The sequence below is a fragment of the Panthera pardus genome, unplaced genomic scaffold (assembly GCF_024362965.1).
Source record: "Panthera pardus isolate Hobbes unplaced genomic scaffold, ASM2436296v1 HiC_scaffold_6, whole genome shotgun sequence".
NCBI lineage: Eukaryota > Metazoa > Chordata > Mammalia > Carnivora > Felidae > Panthera > Panthera pardus.
Genome location: NW_026526991.1, coordinates 46,812,770 through 46,830,065, shown reverse-complemented (window position 1 = coordinate 46,830,065; position 17,296 = coordinate 46,812,770). Strand labels below are relative to the sequence as shown.

Here is a 17,296-nt window from a genome sequence, read left to right as displayed (position 1 = left end):
AACTCACGGACCGTGAGATTGTGACCTGAGTCGAAGTCGGACGCCCAACCGACTGAGCCACCCAGGCACCCCAGAGGTTTTTTTTTTTAATGTTTTTATTTATTTTTGAGAGAGAGAGAGAGAGCGAGAGAGCGAGTGAGTAGGGGAGGGGCAGAGAGAGAGAGGGAGGGAGACACAGAATCCGAAGCAGGCTCCAGTCTCCCAGCTGTCAGCACAGAGCCCGACGTGGGTTCGAACTCACAAGCTGAGATCATGACCTGAGCTGAAGTCAGACGCCCAACCGACTGAACCACCCAGGTGCCCCGGTCGTACAATTTTAAATAGACAGGGAAGTCCTCACTAGATGACTCAATACCTGAAGTTGGGGTGGGTAGGAAACCATATAGATACATACCTAGGGGAAAAGCATTGCTGAAGATAGAAATGCAAAGGGCTGGAGACAGGAGTGGGGAGTAGTGTGGCAGGAACACCACAAGAGAAGGGGAAATGATAATAGATTTAGAAGTAAGGGTGAGTTAACTAAGGCTTTGGAAACCATAGTAATGGTGCAGAAAGCCATTTTAAATGTCTTTCTACCTCCATTCCCTTTGATTTCTGATGTTCCTTTATTCTGGGCATCAAATGGATAAAGTATATAAGAGTAGAAATGTGATATCTAGCACATAGTAGATGCTTACTGAATGTTTATTGAATTAATTTATAGGGCAAGGTATTTTAAAAGTATTTTAAAGGTCTTATGTTCCCTTGCTGAAGGAGTACTTTTTCATTTTTAACTGCTTCATATAACATCATTTTTCTGATACTTCTTTATATTTAGCTTACAATTTCAAAATATTTGTCATCTTCAGTAATGTTATTGAATAGGTGTTATCTTTAAATAACTTAAGCATCTATTCATCTTAGATATTAGATATCTAAGATATCTAAGATATTCATCTTAGTATTCATAATAGAATCTAGCCTTTTCTGAGTCAATAATTCACTTATTATAAAACAAAGATTCACATTTTTAATGTGAATAAATGAGTTCATTGTGAATAAATCATATTTCTTTTAAGTTCTCTATTTAGATTGATTTCTTTAAGTCTTTAAGTTTTTCTCTTTGTCTAGTTTGTTTCAGGTTATTTTAATTGAAGGTTCCTTACTTGTTTTTATCAGAGGGGGGCATTTTTAAGAAATCTGAATTTATTGAGACTTATTTTGTGGCCTAATATATGTGCTCTCTTCTGGAGAATGTTCCATGTACATTTGAAAAGAATGTGTATTCTGGTGTTTTAGGATGGAATGTTCTGAATCATTTCTTCCCAAGGAATATACTTCTACCAAAAGGTATCTCTGGTTTTTAAAAAGTTCACTGATCCACTTGCAGGAATTTAAATACATCCATGTAATCTAGCTGTCATTCTGCTGGTTGATGGTGTTAATGTGTATGATAGTCTAAGATTTAATGTTGAGTGCTTAGGAGAACAAGAAAAAGTATACAAGGAATGAATAGGCAAAGTATTTTCACATAGTGTCTTAGATGGTTTCATGATCATCAGGTGAGCCCTGTCCTTTCATTTTCTGAAAATGTGTGTATATTTATAGAAAGCTTTTTTGCCCCCTGTCCTTTTGTTGATTCATACTTTGAATCAGTCTCAGAGATGATTCTGGGGTTGGGAATAATGAAGGTGTGAACCAGGGAGTCATAATGTTGAAACTGGACATTTAGATATTTATAGCAGGATTTCCTAATTTTTCAAAGAGCAGAAGAATCCCATTGTTTATCATGTTCTGGTTGGACTCCTTTCTTATCGTTTGCTGGAGTTTGAACTTCAGAGCTATGGTGTCAACCCTGCTGTAGTATCTCAGGGGAGCTCCTAGTGTGGGGCTGGTGTCATGGTTCACCCTCCAACCTTTCCTTCTTCACTTCAGCTCTGAGCTTTCCAATGCCCAGAGTAGCAAATGTTGAAAGAAGTTGCACAGGTAAGTATGTGGTGAGCAAGTCTGGAGGGAAAATAGTACTGTCATCAGTATTTTGAGGGTGGAGATTGGGCCATTTCACCAGTGAATCATTTTTGTTAGTTTAAAAATTTGATGTTTTTATAAATTATTTTTCTCATAAATTATTAAAATAGTCTAATATCCTAAGAAATGAGTTTGCTTTTTGCTAGTTAGATGTGAAATAGAGAAAACCTTAGATTGAATAAACTATTAATATGATAATATAGAGGAAGTTATTAGATTTTTTTTTAGAAACTTCATAATTTCCATAGTGTATAGTAGAACCAGAAAATTTATTTTCAGAAAAGAAGGTAAGTGGGGGAGGCATAAATTCATAGACTTAAATTTTTGCTACATGTAATTTGGTCTCAGAATAAGGCAAGTTTTAGTTTCCTTTCCCTAGCTTTAGACATGCTGTTCTTCTGATTGTCAAGATTTTAGGCAAGTAGCTGTATTTTTTAATATCTGTAGGAATAGAAACTTCAAATATCTTATTCTCTGAAATTTAGACAGGAAGACTGGAACATTTCTACTATCTATAAGTTTGAGATTAACACAAATGAGTATAGGAGCATTGAAGGCATAGTATGCTACAAAAGTTCAGCAAAGATTTGTTGAATGAATAAGTTCACCATATTTTGTGTGTGTGTGTGTGTGTGTGTGAAATTCTAATACTTTTTCTGCCTGCATTGTACTGAAAATCATGATCTAACATTACAGATTTTTTCCTCTTAATGTATGATTACTAGAAATAATGTTATAGCAATGTAACCCTAGGTCTATACTACTCTGCTTATTAATACTTACATCCTTTTAGGCTCTTGCTTCTCAGAAAGCTTACAAAAATTGTTTCTTTTATTCCCCCAGATCAGTCCTGTATAAGTCTTATTCAAGTGATTTGTACATTCTTTTGCACATAAACAAGATACTCAAAATTATATCCAGGAAAAATAGACTTAATATGGCCTATGGTTACTAACAGTTCTTCAGAGAAAGTGTGTCAGGCTTACAGAGATTGAGACACCCAACTATTTGGTACTTCAGGTCCTCAAAATACAGAACCCCCAGCAATTTATCTCCCCTTTTCTTTCCTTAAATTCTAGAGTTGTTTGTTTTGGTTTTTTCTTAAATTTATTGGGAACCTTGTAGAAATACAGAGTCCCTTAGCAGAGCTGACCATATATCCAGTTGCTTCCTGATTTCCCTTCCTACCTTCTTTATTTGACTGATCCTCCCTCTTAAGGTTTAAGATTGGTTTAAGATAATCATTCTCATTCAAAAGTTTCCTTTATGCTTAGAGGATTTGTTTTGTATCCTAAATGTAAAGATTTTTACTGTTGTATGCCCTTTCACTTGTACGTGATAAATTTACATCCTAATATTTGAAGATAAAATACTGCTTATTTTAATTTTAGGACCTATTGTTTCTTCTGTGGATTAGCACTTTTTGAGTTTGTTTTACGATGATGCACTTTATGTTAGTGGTTCAGTTTTCAGTCTGTATAAGGCATATTGATAATAGGTGATTTTAAGATTTTGGAAAACCACAAACTGTTTTTTCAGTTTGATGCATGCACAACATATTCTCCCTAGATCAAAGTCAAACTGATAGAAGCATTTATAGACTTTTGGTAACACTCTTTAGAGAATTTGTGGGATTTGGGGGGTACATTGTAGGAGATGGTGTTACATGGGTTTTGGTAATATCTGAGCAAAGCAGCTTCAGACTCCAGATTTCATTAGATAGGTTTTGGTTTAAGAAGAGTGATGTGTTCTTTTCTCTCTCTTTGCATGCCCTCTCCATTGTTTTTTGGATATGAGCTTACCCTGTTTTTTGTTTTTTTTAAATCGTGTTTTTTTCTTTCCTTTTTTGGATGAGACCTCTTACAAAATATTCCTGTAAACCCTGGAAGGACTCTGTGCCAGAATATTTACTTAGTCTCCAAAATAATGATTGTGGATACATTCATATAGGCCCCTGGTTTTTTGCTGAATCACATTTCCAGCCAGGGTCGTATGTACCCTGTGCATCTACCTGTTAACTGCCTTTTCAGTATTCGTTAAGGCTCTTACTGTTCATTTATTGGGCATTCTGCATTTGCTGAAACAAATGAATTGCTTTTATTTATTTCCATGTTCTTGGTTCAAGTTGATGAATTTAGAAATTCTACCTTTGAAATGTATCTAAGCCTTTACTTAGATCCATCCTAAGCAGATTCATAAACTATTCATTATATATTTGTCATATTGTAAATATCAAGCCACAGCATTCTAAAAAAGTTTTTTTTTTATTTTTTTAATGTTTATTTATTTTTGAGAGAGACAGAGTGTGAGTGGGGGGTGAGGGGGCAGTGGGCAGAGAGAGACGAAGACACAGAATCCGAAGCAGGCTCCAGGCTCTGTGCTTACAGCTCAGAGCCCAACACAGGGCTCGAACTTGTGAACCGCGAGATCATGACCTAAGCTGATGTCGTTGCTTAACCGACTGAGCCACCCAGGCACCCCAAGCCACAGTTTTCTATAACTAGTAAGAATTCATGAGTAATATGTTTCTTTATTTTTAGTTTTTTTTTTTAATGTTTACTTTTGAGAGAGAGAAAATGAGACACAGAATCTGAAGCAGGCTCCAGGTTCTGAGCTGTCAGCACAGAGCCAACATGAGGCTCGAATTCACGAACTGTGAGATCATGACCTGTGCTGAAGTCTGATGCTCAACTGAGCCACCCAGGTGTCCCGAATAATATGTTTCTTATATGAGAAGAAAAAGATATTTGTTCTTTTCCTAAAGATATTCAGATACTAATTTGTTTTTTGAGAAGATAGATTTTTTTTCCAGTGTATATCCTTTTCTCCTTTATTTAAGCCCATTTCTTTTTTTAGTGTCTTTCAGGAATGAAATAAAGATTATTTATAGTAGTTGTGAAGCAGGATTGGGAGCTCACAATCCTGTTACCAAAAAATATTCCTAAAACGAAAATTCCTTGGGTTATAAATATTTGTAGGTTTTCACCTGTAATATTTGATATAGGAATATTCTAATTTCATAAAATTTAAGCAGTCTCTCAGTGAGATTTGACTAATAAGCTTTTCTCTCAAATGGGTGATAGTAAAAATACCAGATTATTTTCAGATATTATGGCTTCTCATGATTGGTTTCAAATATTGATTGACTATATCTTGATAAAGTAGGTAAATATTAATGGAAATTGTGATTTTTATTAATTTCTGCTCACTTTATAGACAACAGAGAATTTGTGTGTATATGTATGTGAAGTGTTTGATGCTAGTGAATACAGAATTGGGAGGGAAATGTAAAGAAGTCAAAGTCTGTATTCAGCAATCAGAGTGAATTAGTAAAATCTCCATTAGGGAAACTACAAGAAAGGAACAGTCTGTCCCACTCTCTTCCCCAACCCTCCCCACCACGGCACTGTATGACTTACATTTGGCGCACATTATCCTTTATAATACAAGGTAGGAGCAATTCTGTTGCTAGAAATAAAAAAAAAAAAATTCATGGCTATGGAAAAGTCACCATACTTTAATGTTGTGAAATAGTTGATTCTATGATGAGACACATGGATCAGCATGTTAAGCAAAACTCCTGGCTACATTAGAGAGAGAATCCACAAGAAAAAGTTGCCCTTAGGGATTTATTTTTATTTTAACCCACTTTATACATGTTTTCTACACATTTAATGCTACAGTATCTATTTCAGTAGTTTATAGTGAAATTTAGAGATATAATCCTATTTCCTTGAAGGGTTCACTGATTTAGAAAGTACTTAAAAATATTGGTTCATTTGGAATATGGAAACTGATTACTTTTTAATTGGTGTCATAGTGTTCTTTTAAGCATAATTTTATTTTAAAATTAATTGAACTTTCTCTAAAATAGGTGCAGTCAGTTTGGTAGTGACTGGCTTTTGTTTCATGTACCCCTAGTCAGTTCATCCTCATTTTTCTGCTAAAGAGATCTTTTTGACATGCACAAATATTTAATTGTGGCATCCTCCACTTATATTGTTCTCTGCAAAATAAGCACCCTCCCCTTTTTGCCCCTTACTCCTTTTCCCATGATGAAGCTTACAGTTTGAGGAGAATACTCACATTAAACTATTAGTTGTATATGTGAATGTCAGTGTACTATAGTGGTTAAAAGAGGAAACTCTAGGAGAATGCCTGGATTCATATCCCATCTCTGTCACTTATCAGAAATGGAACCTCAGGAACATCAGATATGTGACCTTGGGCATATTATCCAACTTCTCCACTTCTCAGTTTTCTCATCTAAAAATGAGGACTACTCAAGTAAATACTTGATTACATAAGTAGATACATTTTATAGCATTTAGAATATATTGCCTGGCACATAGTAAGCAGTCAATAAAAGTTATTTTTATTATTGTATGATTATAGTTATGGTAAAGTGTTTTCAATGACCGCATATCAGGAGCTAGATCTAACTTAGTGTGAAAGTTTCAGACGGGAGAAAAACGTTCTAAATAGAGCATATACAAAGACGCTGAGTTGGAAAACATCTTGTGTTTGAGTAAGTGAAGGTGTGGCAGCAGTTTAGTGGTGACCGGGACCTGTAGAGAGAGTTAATGTCAGGGAGGTTACATAAGACCTTACTGTTATTATTTTAGGAAGCTGTTGAGACATTTCAGTTAGTAGGGCTACAACAATTAAGTTTTTATTTTAAAAATCCACTTGGAAAAATAAATAAAAATTCACTTTGGCTGACTTGGGAGACTAGATTAGAGGAAATAAGTGGATTAATAAAGATCTGTTTGGAGGACGTTGGAGATGCTTGTGCTAGGAAAGATACAGATAATTTTAATAAATATTTAAAAGTTAGTCTAATCATGGGGCGCCTGGGTGACTCAGTCGGTTAAGTGTCTGACTTCGGCTCAGATCGTGATCTCACAGCTCGTGGGTTCAAGCCCCGCGTCAGGATCTGTGCTGACAGCTCAGAGCCTGGAGCCTGCTTCAGATTCTGTATCTCCCTCTCTCTCTGCACCCCCGTTCCCTACTCACGCTCTGTCTGTCTGTCTCTCTCTGTCTCTCAAAAATAAACATTAAAAAAAATTAGAAAAAAATAAAGTTAGTCTAATCAGCTTGAGTTTTAATTGTTGAAGATCATAGAAGTTACAGATGGTAGTTTTCAGAGGTGAACATGAGTGGGAACAACTGAATAACTCAAATTAGCCTGAGGTGTAAGTTTAGTTTGGGCTTTTGAGATCATTACTGCTGCAAAGTTACGTTAAGATCATGATCTCAGGAATCTTGGTCTCTGTCCTCTAGGTAGGGGAAATTAGAGATGAGAACAGGAGAGTGGCAGTCAACATACTGGTTATTAGTATGATACCATAATAAAGTGTTAGTCTAGAGAAGTCTAGCTTAGTTCATCACTTAGATTTTTATACCTGGTTTTCCTGTGTACGCTCTTGCCCTCTTTTTTTTTTTTTTTTTTAATTTTTTTTTAATGTTTATTTTTGAGACAGAGAGACAGAGCATGAATGGGGGAGGGTCAGAGAAAGGGAGACACAAAATCCGAAACAGGCTCCAGGCTCTGAGCTGTCAGCACAGGGCCCGACGCGGGGCTCGAACTCACGGACCGCGAGATCATGACCTGAGCCGAAGTCGGCCCCTTAACCGACTGAACCACCCAGGCGCCCCACGCTCTTGCCCTCTTAACCTGGCATTGAAGTCCAGCCTACTTTTCGTTGCTACCTATCACTATCCTTCCAGACATCTTCTGTGTTGGCTATATTGAAAATTTTGTTTCCTGGGCTTTGTCTCACTTCTGAGCACTTGCACATGCTGTCTCCTATGCCAAAGTTTGCTTCTACCTCCCACCCCACACACTTCAACTTTAAAAATTTTTTAATCAAGTCTTTGTTCCAACAGTAGTTCTTCTATAATGAAATCTTTGTTTCCCTCAGACAGTTAGATATCCCCTTGTGTTCCCAAAGTACCTGTGCAGATTTTCATATTGTAATTGTTTACTTACAGGTATATCTCCCATCTAGACTATGAGCTTGTTTAAGATTTGGAACTATTACTTATTCAGCTTTTGTGTTCATTTGCACAATTTTTGGTATAATTCGTATAGTATTCCCTCAGCATGTTTGTTGAAATGTGAAAGCAGACCAGTCAGGAGGTTAAAATGAACTAGTCCGGAGCTTAAACCAAGATGCTGATAGGAAGAATGTGAAATCCACTCTGAAGGAAGGCTAGAATTTGGATGTACAGAACAAAGGAAGAGAAACTGACTTGGAAAATCAGTTTTAAGTATTACTGATTTAGTTGATTAATTGTACTCAGGGAGAAATGTCTAGGGTTACTTTAAAATTGGCTGCTAGAACCTTGAGTTAAGCCTGGAGATAGATTTTGAAATCAACCTACATTTGTTTGCTGTCAAGAAAAGGACCACTCTGCCATGAATGGGTTTCTGTCCCTGGGAATAGGATTTCATGCCTGGGCCAACATTTGCCACTATTATAGAAACAATAAATGATTTCAGAGTAAGTTCCTCTCCAGAGGCCTTGCTGAAGGAAATTTGTGTAAGATTAAATATCATCCTGCCTGGGATATGATCGGAGTCTATTTTTCACCCTTTCCAATGTTTTTTTCTTGTATATGCATATACACATACATACACACATTTATTTTCAAGTTTTCATTTATAAAGTGTCCTAGTTTTGTTTCCCTGACTTTTAAAAAAGCTACAGGCCTTTCTTCTTATTCCTTCTGTCTTTAATTGTCATTCATCCCACCTGGGTCCACTTTGCTAGCCTTTAAAGTTACTGTTTTAGATTATCTCAAGTTTGGGGTTTTGTGAATTCCTTTTTTGTGATTATTCTGATTTTTACTGCATTTGACTTTGAAGTACTGTATTTAAATGTTGAGAATGTCATACCTTAGGACTTCAGAGCTAGTCCAAAGTAAATTATGAAGTATACTGGGAAAATCTAGCCAACCTGGTGCTTCCATTTTGCCTGTCACTTTAATCCCCCTCTCTCTACTCCTACATTTTGAGACCAACTCTTTTGAGGGGTGGGGGTGGGTGGGTGGGGAGGTCTTAGGCTGATAGAAAGGATTAGTGTAAGCTATTCTGTATATACTTTCTGATTAGTTCTTGTGGAATCAAAGGAAAAGATAAAATAATTAAATGTTTTAGATGTGTGTTCAGAAAGGCTTAATAAACTGCTTTTGCTGAATACATATGTCATATCATATTCTTTGTTGGTAAAATCTCACTTTTTACTTCTTTGCTGTAACATCTGGTATGAAAGTCAGGAGAAAAGAAAGTAGATGTAAGTCTGCGATATGTTTACTTCAAAACTGACAAATTGTATATACCAAAGATTCTAACAAATGTCATATAATGTAAATTGTAGTATGATTTTATTTTACATTATGTTTTTATTTCCATTTGCCAAATGAACTCTAATATATATGGCATTACTAATAACTGCAATGGAGTGTTAACATACCCTCTTTGAAATTGATAAAAATTGGTTTCTGGATTACTTTGATTGATACTTACTCTCTTCCAGGAGATAACGTGAATACCTTACCCTTTGATATCATCCATTCATTCATCCATTAGTGTCAGGTTTCTCTCAAAATACATCCTTTATCTGACCATGCCTCTCCACTTCTGCCACTACTCCCCACCTGCTTCCCTTCTTCACTTTTGTTTCCTCTTTTGTTTATGCCTTACAGAATAACTGTAATTAAATATGCCAAATTATGTTACTCTTAAATTACTCCCAAGCCCTTTTGACTTCTGTCTCACATGGAATAAAATCCAAAGTCCCTCAGAGCCTGCAAGGCACAGCATGATTTGGGTCCACTGACTGGTATCTTGGACTTTGGTTTCTGTGTTCTCTTCTGTGTTCCTACTGCTTGAGTCACACTACTGAGGATCTTGCTGTTCCCTCTGTTGAATGCTCTTCCTACAGGTCTTTGCCTAGATGGTTCTCTTATTTCTATGCCTGATTGTAATCTTCCTAGTTTCATCTTTCCTGGCTATTCTAAAATAGTTTTCCTACCCTATTGCATCATTCTATGTGGAATAAAGGACAGGCCCTTAAAAATGAAATAAAACTAGCTTTTATGAGAAAGTTACTATGTTATTCTTTCCTTTCCTCCTCCCTCCTTTTCCTTTCCTTCTCCTTCTCCTCCTCCTCCTCCTCCTCCTCCTCCTCCTCCTCCTTCTCCCTTCTCCCTTCTCCCTTCTCCCTTCTCCCTTCTCCCTTCTCCCTTCTCCCTTCTCCCTTCTCCCTTCTCCCTTCTCCCTTCTCCCTTCTCCCTTCTCCCTTCTCCCTTCTCCCTTCTCCCTTCTCCCTTCTCCCTTCTCCCTTCTCCTTCCTGTCCCTTCCCTTCCCTTCCTTTTCCTTTCCTTCCCTTCCTTTTCCTTCCCTTCCTTTTCCTTCCCTGACCCTGTCCCTTTTGCTTTTGCATTTGCGTTTGCTTTTGCTTTTCTCCTGCCCTGGATCAGATAATTTTTTGTTTCATCGTAGTACCCATTCCCAGACTGGTGCTGCATTTGGAGAGACTATTAACGCTCTTACCTTTGTTCTTTTGCTTAAGTCATGTAAGAATAATTAGTATTTTCACTGATGTGTAATTTCTGTGTTGAAGCACACAAAACAAAAATGAAATTCTACATATTCATGTTTTCTTCTCTCTTTCTCTGACTGACCACACACACACACACACACACATTGAGTGTGGGAAAATCTTGTATTAATGAGTGCATTTCTGTTTTCCTTTGAGGCATTTCATATATTTAGTTTTGCTTTCAAACAGTAAAGCCTCTTAAACAATATTAGCATATTTTTTATTCTGTACAGCTAATTTCAGTTTTGGAATTTTAGGAGTTTGTAACTGGTTTTGATGATAAATGTTATACAAAACATGTCAAAATTAGACTTTGCTTTGTATGCATTGAGTTGATTTATGTGTGTGTAATTCGATGAGAGGTAACCCTGGTTGTGTCTGGTTATCTGGTTATTTTCTCCTGAAATTTTATTGTATTGTCTAGGTTTCATGCCATTTTCCCATGTTTATCCTTTCTTAGAGTTGGAATTCAGTAGTAATGGTCCTTTAAAGAGAATTAAATGTATTCTTCTTAACTTTTGCAAAACAAACTTTAAAAATTTCATCTGTGGAGTCATAATTTGCAGACTAAAGTGCTTTCTTCCACAATTACTTTTCTATTATAAAACTCCCCCCAAAAAACCACTTCTTCCTGTTAAAGACTACTTAGGGGTTTGGTGGATAGGCATGTGAGGTTCTAGTCCCTGAAATTACATTCAGAATTACAGAATAGCTTTTATGAGGTCCACCAGGGAGTGCATTACTAAAGAAGATTAAGTATGTTCTAACAAAATAATAAACCCTTTAAAAATATCTTTCTGTATTTCACACCTACAGAGATGAATAGTCCCAAAACATATAGCAAAACAGTGAAGCTGTCATCAGAGTGTTGTTCATTTTTAACTAAATAGCTTTTTCTCAGACCTCAAAAGGAAGAATGGTTAAATAGTTGAGTTTCTTAAAAATTTAACAGGGAACCTCAGATATAAAGCAATTATTAAATAAATTTGGTTATTAAAGACTGCAGCATGTCAGTTTACCCTTTGCTGATAAACAGTAGTAACTACAGTATTTCAATTTGAAATGAGAAGTAAAAGAAATTGTTTATTTCTTATTTATAATTGAAGAAAATACCCTTATTTGTAATGAGTATACAAGACAGATGTCAAATTTGATGTCTTTCCCCAAAATTTTTGCAAAAAGATGTAGTCACCATGTATTCAAGTCTTCACAAATGTCTTCCATCATGACATTTCAGTTTACTTTGGACTACAAAGTACCACTGGGGGAAGACACATTGACTTTAAATAACCTAGTTAGTTGATAGCTGTGGAAACTCCATAGAGGTCATCCTAAGGAAACAAAATTAGCATGGGGGCGTCTGCCTGGCTCAGTCAGTAGAGCATGGGAATTGATGCTTGATCTCAGAATTGTGATTTTGAGCCCTATGTTGGGTGGAGAGATAACTTAAAAAATAAAGAATGGGGGCGCTGGGGTAGCTCAGTTGGTTGAGTGTCCAGCTTCAGCTTAGGTCATGATCTCCTGGCTTATGAGTTCAAACCCCACGTCGGGCTCTGTGCTGACAGCTCAGAGCCTGGAACCTGCTTCAGATTCTGTGTCTCCCTCTCTCTCTGCCCCTCCCCTGCACACGTTCTGGCTCTCTGTCTCTCAAAAATGAATGAACATCAAAAACTTTTTTAGAATAATAATAGTAATAAAAAGAATGAATTGTGAAGACTATTGTCTAGTGCTGCCTTCAAAAAAAGAATTAACACAAGGGTGCCTGCCTTGCTCAGTCAGTAGAGCATGTGAGTCTTGATATCAGGTTCGTGAGTTTGAGCCCTATGTTGGGTATAGAGATTATAAAACTTAAAAAAAAAAAGAATTAGCACAGACTTAGTAATTATTTGTATTGGCATGGGCTCAAAATTACTAGCGTTGGAGGTGATCAAGATTTAAAAAGCAAAAGAGTAATAATAATAATCAGATTATATAACAAAAATCATAAATTTACACCAGGATGATGACTGAAACAATTATCTTACTGTTACAAGAGTGGGTACTTGTGGCTTGAGATAAAGTTTCCAGTTTGCCATTACATACTGACTTAAATAGTGCTGTATCTCAAAAAATTTAGATTGTGAGTGAAGATGATATGCTCTGGAAAACAGATCATTTACACAGTGGATACAGTGATGACAGAGACAATAAGATTGAAGATGGATGTGAAGATTTTTAATAACTAAGCCCAAAGTTGAATTTAAAAACAATCTTTGTATGGGAAAGTATATATTGGGTTGTAATTTTTCAAGAATAAGTGATGTCTATTTCTTTTAAAGTAAGTGGAATTATTGCATAAGATTGGCTTTATTAAATTTCTCCTCTTATTTTATGTGCCTGGAAGCAAAAATTTAATACTGTAATTTTATAGTCAGATTTCCGACTTTTTCACATGCCCTGTTAGCCCTTCTGTAGTCAATCTGTTTCTTTATCTTAGCATTGCTTCCTTCATTTTCTTTTTTCCTCATAGGAGTTTGGTAAAGCGTGACATTTTCTAAAATATTACTCTTGATAAAAGCAATATTTTTGTTTAGGTGACAAACAGCATGTTTGGTGCTTCAAGAAAGAAGTTTGTAGAGGGGGTCGACAGTGACTACCATGATGAAAACATGTACTACAGCCAGTCTTCTATGTTTCCACATCGGTCAGAAAAAGATGTAAGTTAATCAGTTATATTGTGTTTACTTACCAGTGTATGTCTGTGTCCTTCTGGTTCCTGAAAAATAGTATATGAATTGCAAAATACCGTCTTTAATCGAGTGGCTGTATTTTAGGCCCAGTGCTACCCCCTGGGGATGCAATGGCCTATGGGAGCTTACATTCTAGTGGGAGATAAAATGTCCTATAATTCTTAAGTTGGGATATGGTAATACTGTGGTAGGAAGTACTCAAAATCCTCTGGTAAACATGGTATTCTAGATTATCAGTTTTTTTAACTTGTGAAGTAACTTGTTTTAATATTAAAATATAGACATAGAGTAGAAAGCAGATTTGCACAGATTTAAAGATGTAATGGCAAGATTTAGTGAAACCTTACCTTTGCTCTTTAATCTTCAGGGTGTAACCCTAAGCTTCAGTTAGTAAGAGTATCTCCTCTGTTCATCCGTAGAGATGCTACTACAGAAAAATTTTGGAAGAACTGTATTCGAACATAGATGTTATGTTATAGAGGTGTGAATTAAGTGCTTTGGAAGGCTAGTAGTTCAGTAATCCCGTTTGGAATGAAAGGATTTCACACAGCCAAGTCATAATTAGCAAATTGATAAAATATTTTTAAATCAATTAATTGTTGTTTTCAAATTCTAGTAAGCCTCTTTAAATTATACACTATATACTACAGTAGTCAAACCAGTTGCATTTTTGTATTTGTACCCACCCACCCTTTTTCTCTTTTCAACCCTTTATAAACTTGGCTATTCCTAATTTCCCTACCTATATAACAATCTATTCTAGTTAATAACCTAATGGGATTGTTACTGATATTTAAAGCACTGATAAAATTCTAAGATCTGTAAGAAATGCTCTCATTTTTCATTAAAGTCGACCATTAGTAAATTAATTCCTGTGTCTTACAATCAGTTTTTACCCCCTCCTATTTTGATGCGACTCCCCTTTATTTTTGTTTGAAAATTGTGTCATTTTGGCAACAGTGTGTCAGTTGTGTTATTAGGACTCTTCAAAATATGTGGTGACTTCATAATTAGTGTGCAGTTTAAGAGCTGATAGAATAGTGTCATCTCATTAATTTTCTGTTACTTTACTGCTCTTCTGTTTGCTCTTGGATATAAATTATAATTGAGTTACGTTTTACTTAAGTTTCTATGTTTATGTCTTGGTCTTGTAGTTGAAGAATTTGGAATATCTTCCGGCTAATGTTGGTTGCAAAAACTGTAACACTAATCCACGTGTATATTACTATGATTGTATAGGGAAAGTTAAGTCTGATGAAAAAAAATGGTAGTAGAATATTACTTATTGAAGAAAAGCACTTATTCTGATTAGGAAGATATGAAGCTTTCAAACAAATCTGGAATAAAATATGTACAGAGAATGACAAAGATGTATGTCTTCCAGAGAACAGAAATGCTGTATATCCGAGGTTTTTAGTCACCATTATTAAATACACTCACATATGTTGGTTACCATTCCTGTTTAGTCGTTTGTCACAAAAATAACACAATGATTTGCTTTAGAAAACTTTTTTTTTTAATTAGGAAGGTAATAAGACATAAGAAATTAGGCTCTAAAGCCTAACACTTATATGTGTTTGGATCTTGGCTTTGCCTGTTACCAAGGACTTCTCCAAGCCTCTGTTTTTTTCTCCTTTAAGCTGGGACAAATTTCTACTGTTGCTGATACTTTTTTTAATAACAAAATAGTACCAGAGGTATTATACAGATTTTTAAAAACATGCATGAGAAGGGAGAAGAAAAATTACCCATAATTTTGCTGATCAGGAATAATTTTCTGCTAAAATTTTGATTTAATACATTAAATATTTTTACTTTAAAAATGTTATCATGTAAATCTCGAACATATTAACATATTTTCCACTAGAAAGTTTGTACCAGTTTTTACTCTGAGCAACACTTTCCATGCCCTCAAAAATACCAGCTGTTACTTACCTCTAAGTCTTTGCAGTATACAGAAGAAACTTACTGTCTTAAAATATATTAAGACATTGTTAAATTTACACACATAGGCATGCACACACTCAAACACACATGGTAACATGTCTTTTCCACGTAGTTACTGGCCATTTGTATTTCTTCCTTTGTGGATTACCTATTTTTGTCCCATTTTCTATTTCTCTATTGAGATGGTAAGTCTTGTTTATTTGTTAGTGTTCTCCATAAATTAAGATTAATAGACCCTTGTGCTCCATTACAAATACTTTCCCAGTTTTTTTGGCTTACAGTTTAGGGAATGGTTTTTAAATGTAAAAATATCTATCATCATTACTGAATTTGACTCCTCAGTGTTTTTATTTTTATGCTTTTATGTTTTTGAGATCATACTTAGACTTTTTCCAGCTATTTTCTTCTGGCATTTTTGTGCTTCATTATTCACATGTAACTTAGCTCCCTTAGAAATATATTTTAGTTTGAAGTGTGAATATTGGTGCCTAGATCTCCACCCAGCACTCCTCCCACCCTTTCAGGTTATCCAATATCCAGTTGTCCCAACACCATTTATAATTTAGATCACAGGTTAGAAAACTTTCCCATAAAGGACCAGATAGTAAATATTTTAGGGTTTATAGGCCAAGAGGCTAAATAAAGAATATTATGTAGGTATTTATATAACCATTTAAAAAGTAAAAAAAAAGTTTTTTTTAGTTCACACACCCTACAGATAATAAGCTTTGTGCTGGATTTGGCCTGCAGGCAGGAATCTGCCCAACCCTGAGTTAGACCATTCATTTAAGGCTAATTGAAATCCTCCCTGCATATGTATTAATGTCTGATTGGGCCTGTTTCTAAACTCTTGTTCTGTTTCTCATGCTGATTCTGTGGCAGAACTGCAACATAGTTGAATTGCTGTAGCTTTATAGACAATTTTCACATCTTAGTCAGGTAAGGTCTTTCACATCCTTCTTTATAAAATATTTTTGACTATTGCACATTTATGCCTATGGTTACCTTCTTTTAGAAGTCTGGTGTCTGTCTTCTGTTGTTCTGATGCCATTTTTTAATAAGTAGGGTTTTATGGTTGCCATTTTTGTTACATTTTTCTCATTGGTTTTTACTGATAGAATAGTTTGTATTTATTTTATAACCAACTACCTTACAAAACTCTTACTAGTTTTTGTTGTTTGGGAACAGGGGCTCTGCAAGTCCTACTGTATGATTTTATATCTCACTCACATGATTTACTAACCAGGTGTCCTTGGGCAAGTTAGTCTCTTTGTGTCTCAGTTTTTTCATCTATAAGATAGGAATAACAGTATATGATTCATAGGTGGCTATAAGGATTGAATGAATAAACATGCAAAACTTTCAGAAGACCAGATAGTAAATATTAAATAAATTTTGCTACTAATATGAACAATAATAATATTATTATTCCATTTGATTGTCTTGGGTTTTTTACATAGTTATGTATATCATCTGCAAATAACAATTATTTTACTATAAAACTATTGAGGAGAAAGCTTTTAAATGTAACAACGTAACAAATAGATGAGATAATTTTGTAATTTTTTTCTCTCTGGGAACAGTGAGAAAATAATTTCAAATTCTTGTTTATGATAAAGAAAAACTGACCAGTGATTGAGTGAATCTGTATGCCATTTATTTAAAAAAGTCCTGGGGCGGCTGGGTGGCTAAGTCGATCCAGTGCCGACTTCAGCTCAGGTCACGATCTCACGGTTTGTGAGTTCGAGCCTCGTGTAGGGCTCTGTGCTGATGGCTTGGAGCCTGGAGCCTGCTTCAGATTCTGTGTCTCCCTCCCTCTCTGCCCCTCCCCTGCTCATGCTCTGTCTCTCGGGAATAAATAAATGTTAAAATTTTTTTTTAAAAAAGTCCTAATGTACCTATCCATATAGTATAAAATGTAAGTATCATATGCATGGTTGTAGAAGTATTTGGGAAGCTGTTCTTTATGTGATTGTGTACTAATTAAATTGCTAAGTAGTTCT

At 35.5% G+C, this 17,296-nt stretch overlaps 1 protein-coding gene across 4 annotated transcripts in view; it reads left to right on the top strand.

The window, feature by feature from the left end:
• CNOT2 (CCR4-NOT transcription complex subunit 2) overlaps positions 1–17,296 on the top strand; it is a 130,386-nt gene that overhangs the window by 71,854 nt on the left and 41,236 nt on the right. For 3 of the 4 annotated variants that reach the window (XM_019455087.2, XM_019455088.2, XM_019455086.2), the window contains exon 3: positions 13,191–13,313. In XM_019455087.2, the coding sequence (XP_019310632.1) occupies positions 13,191–13,313 (123 nt within the window). Of the gene's footprint in view, positions 1–13,190; positions 13,314–17,296 lie in introns of those variants that run through there. The other variant, XM_019455089.2, reaches the window with a different exon arrangement.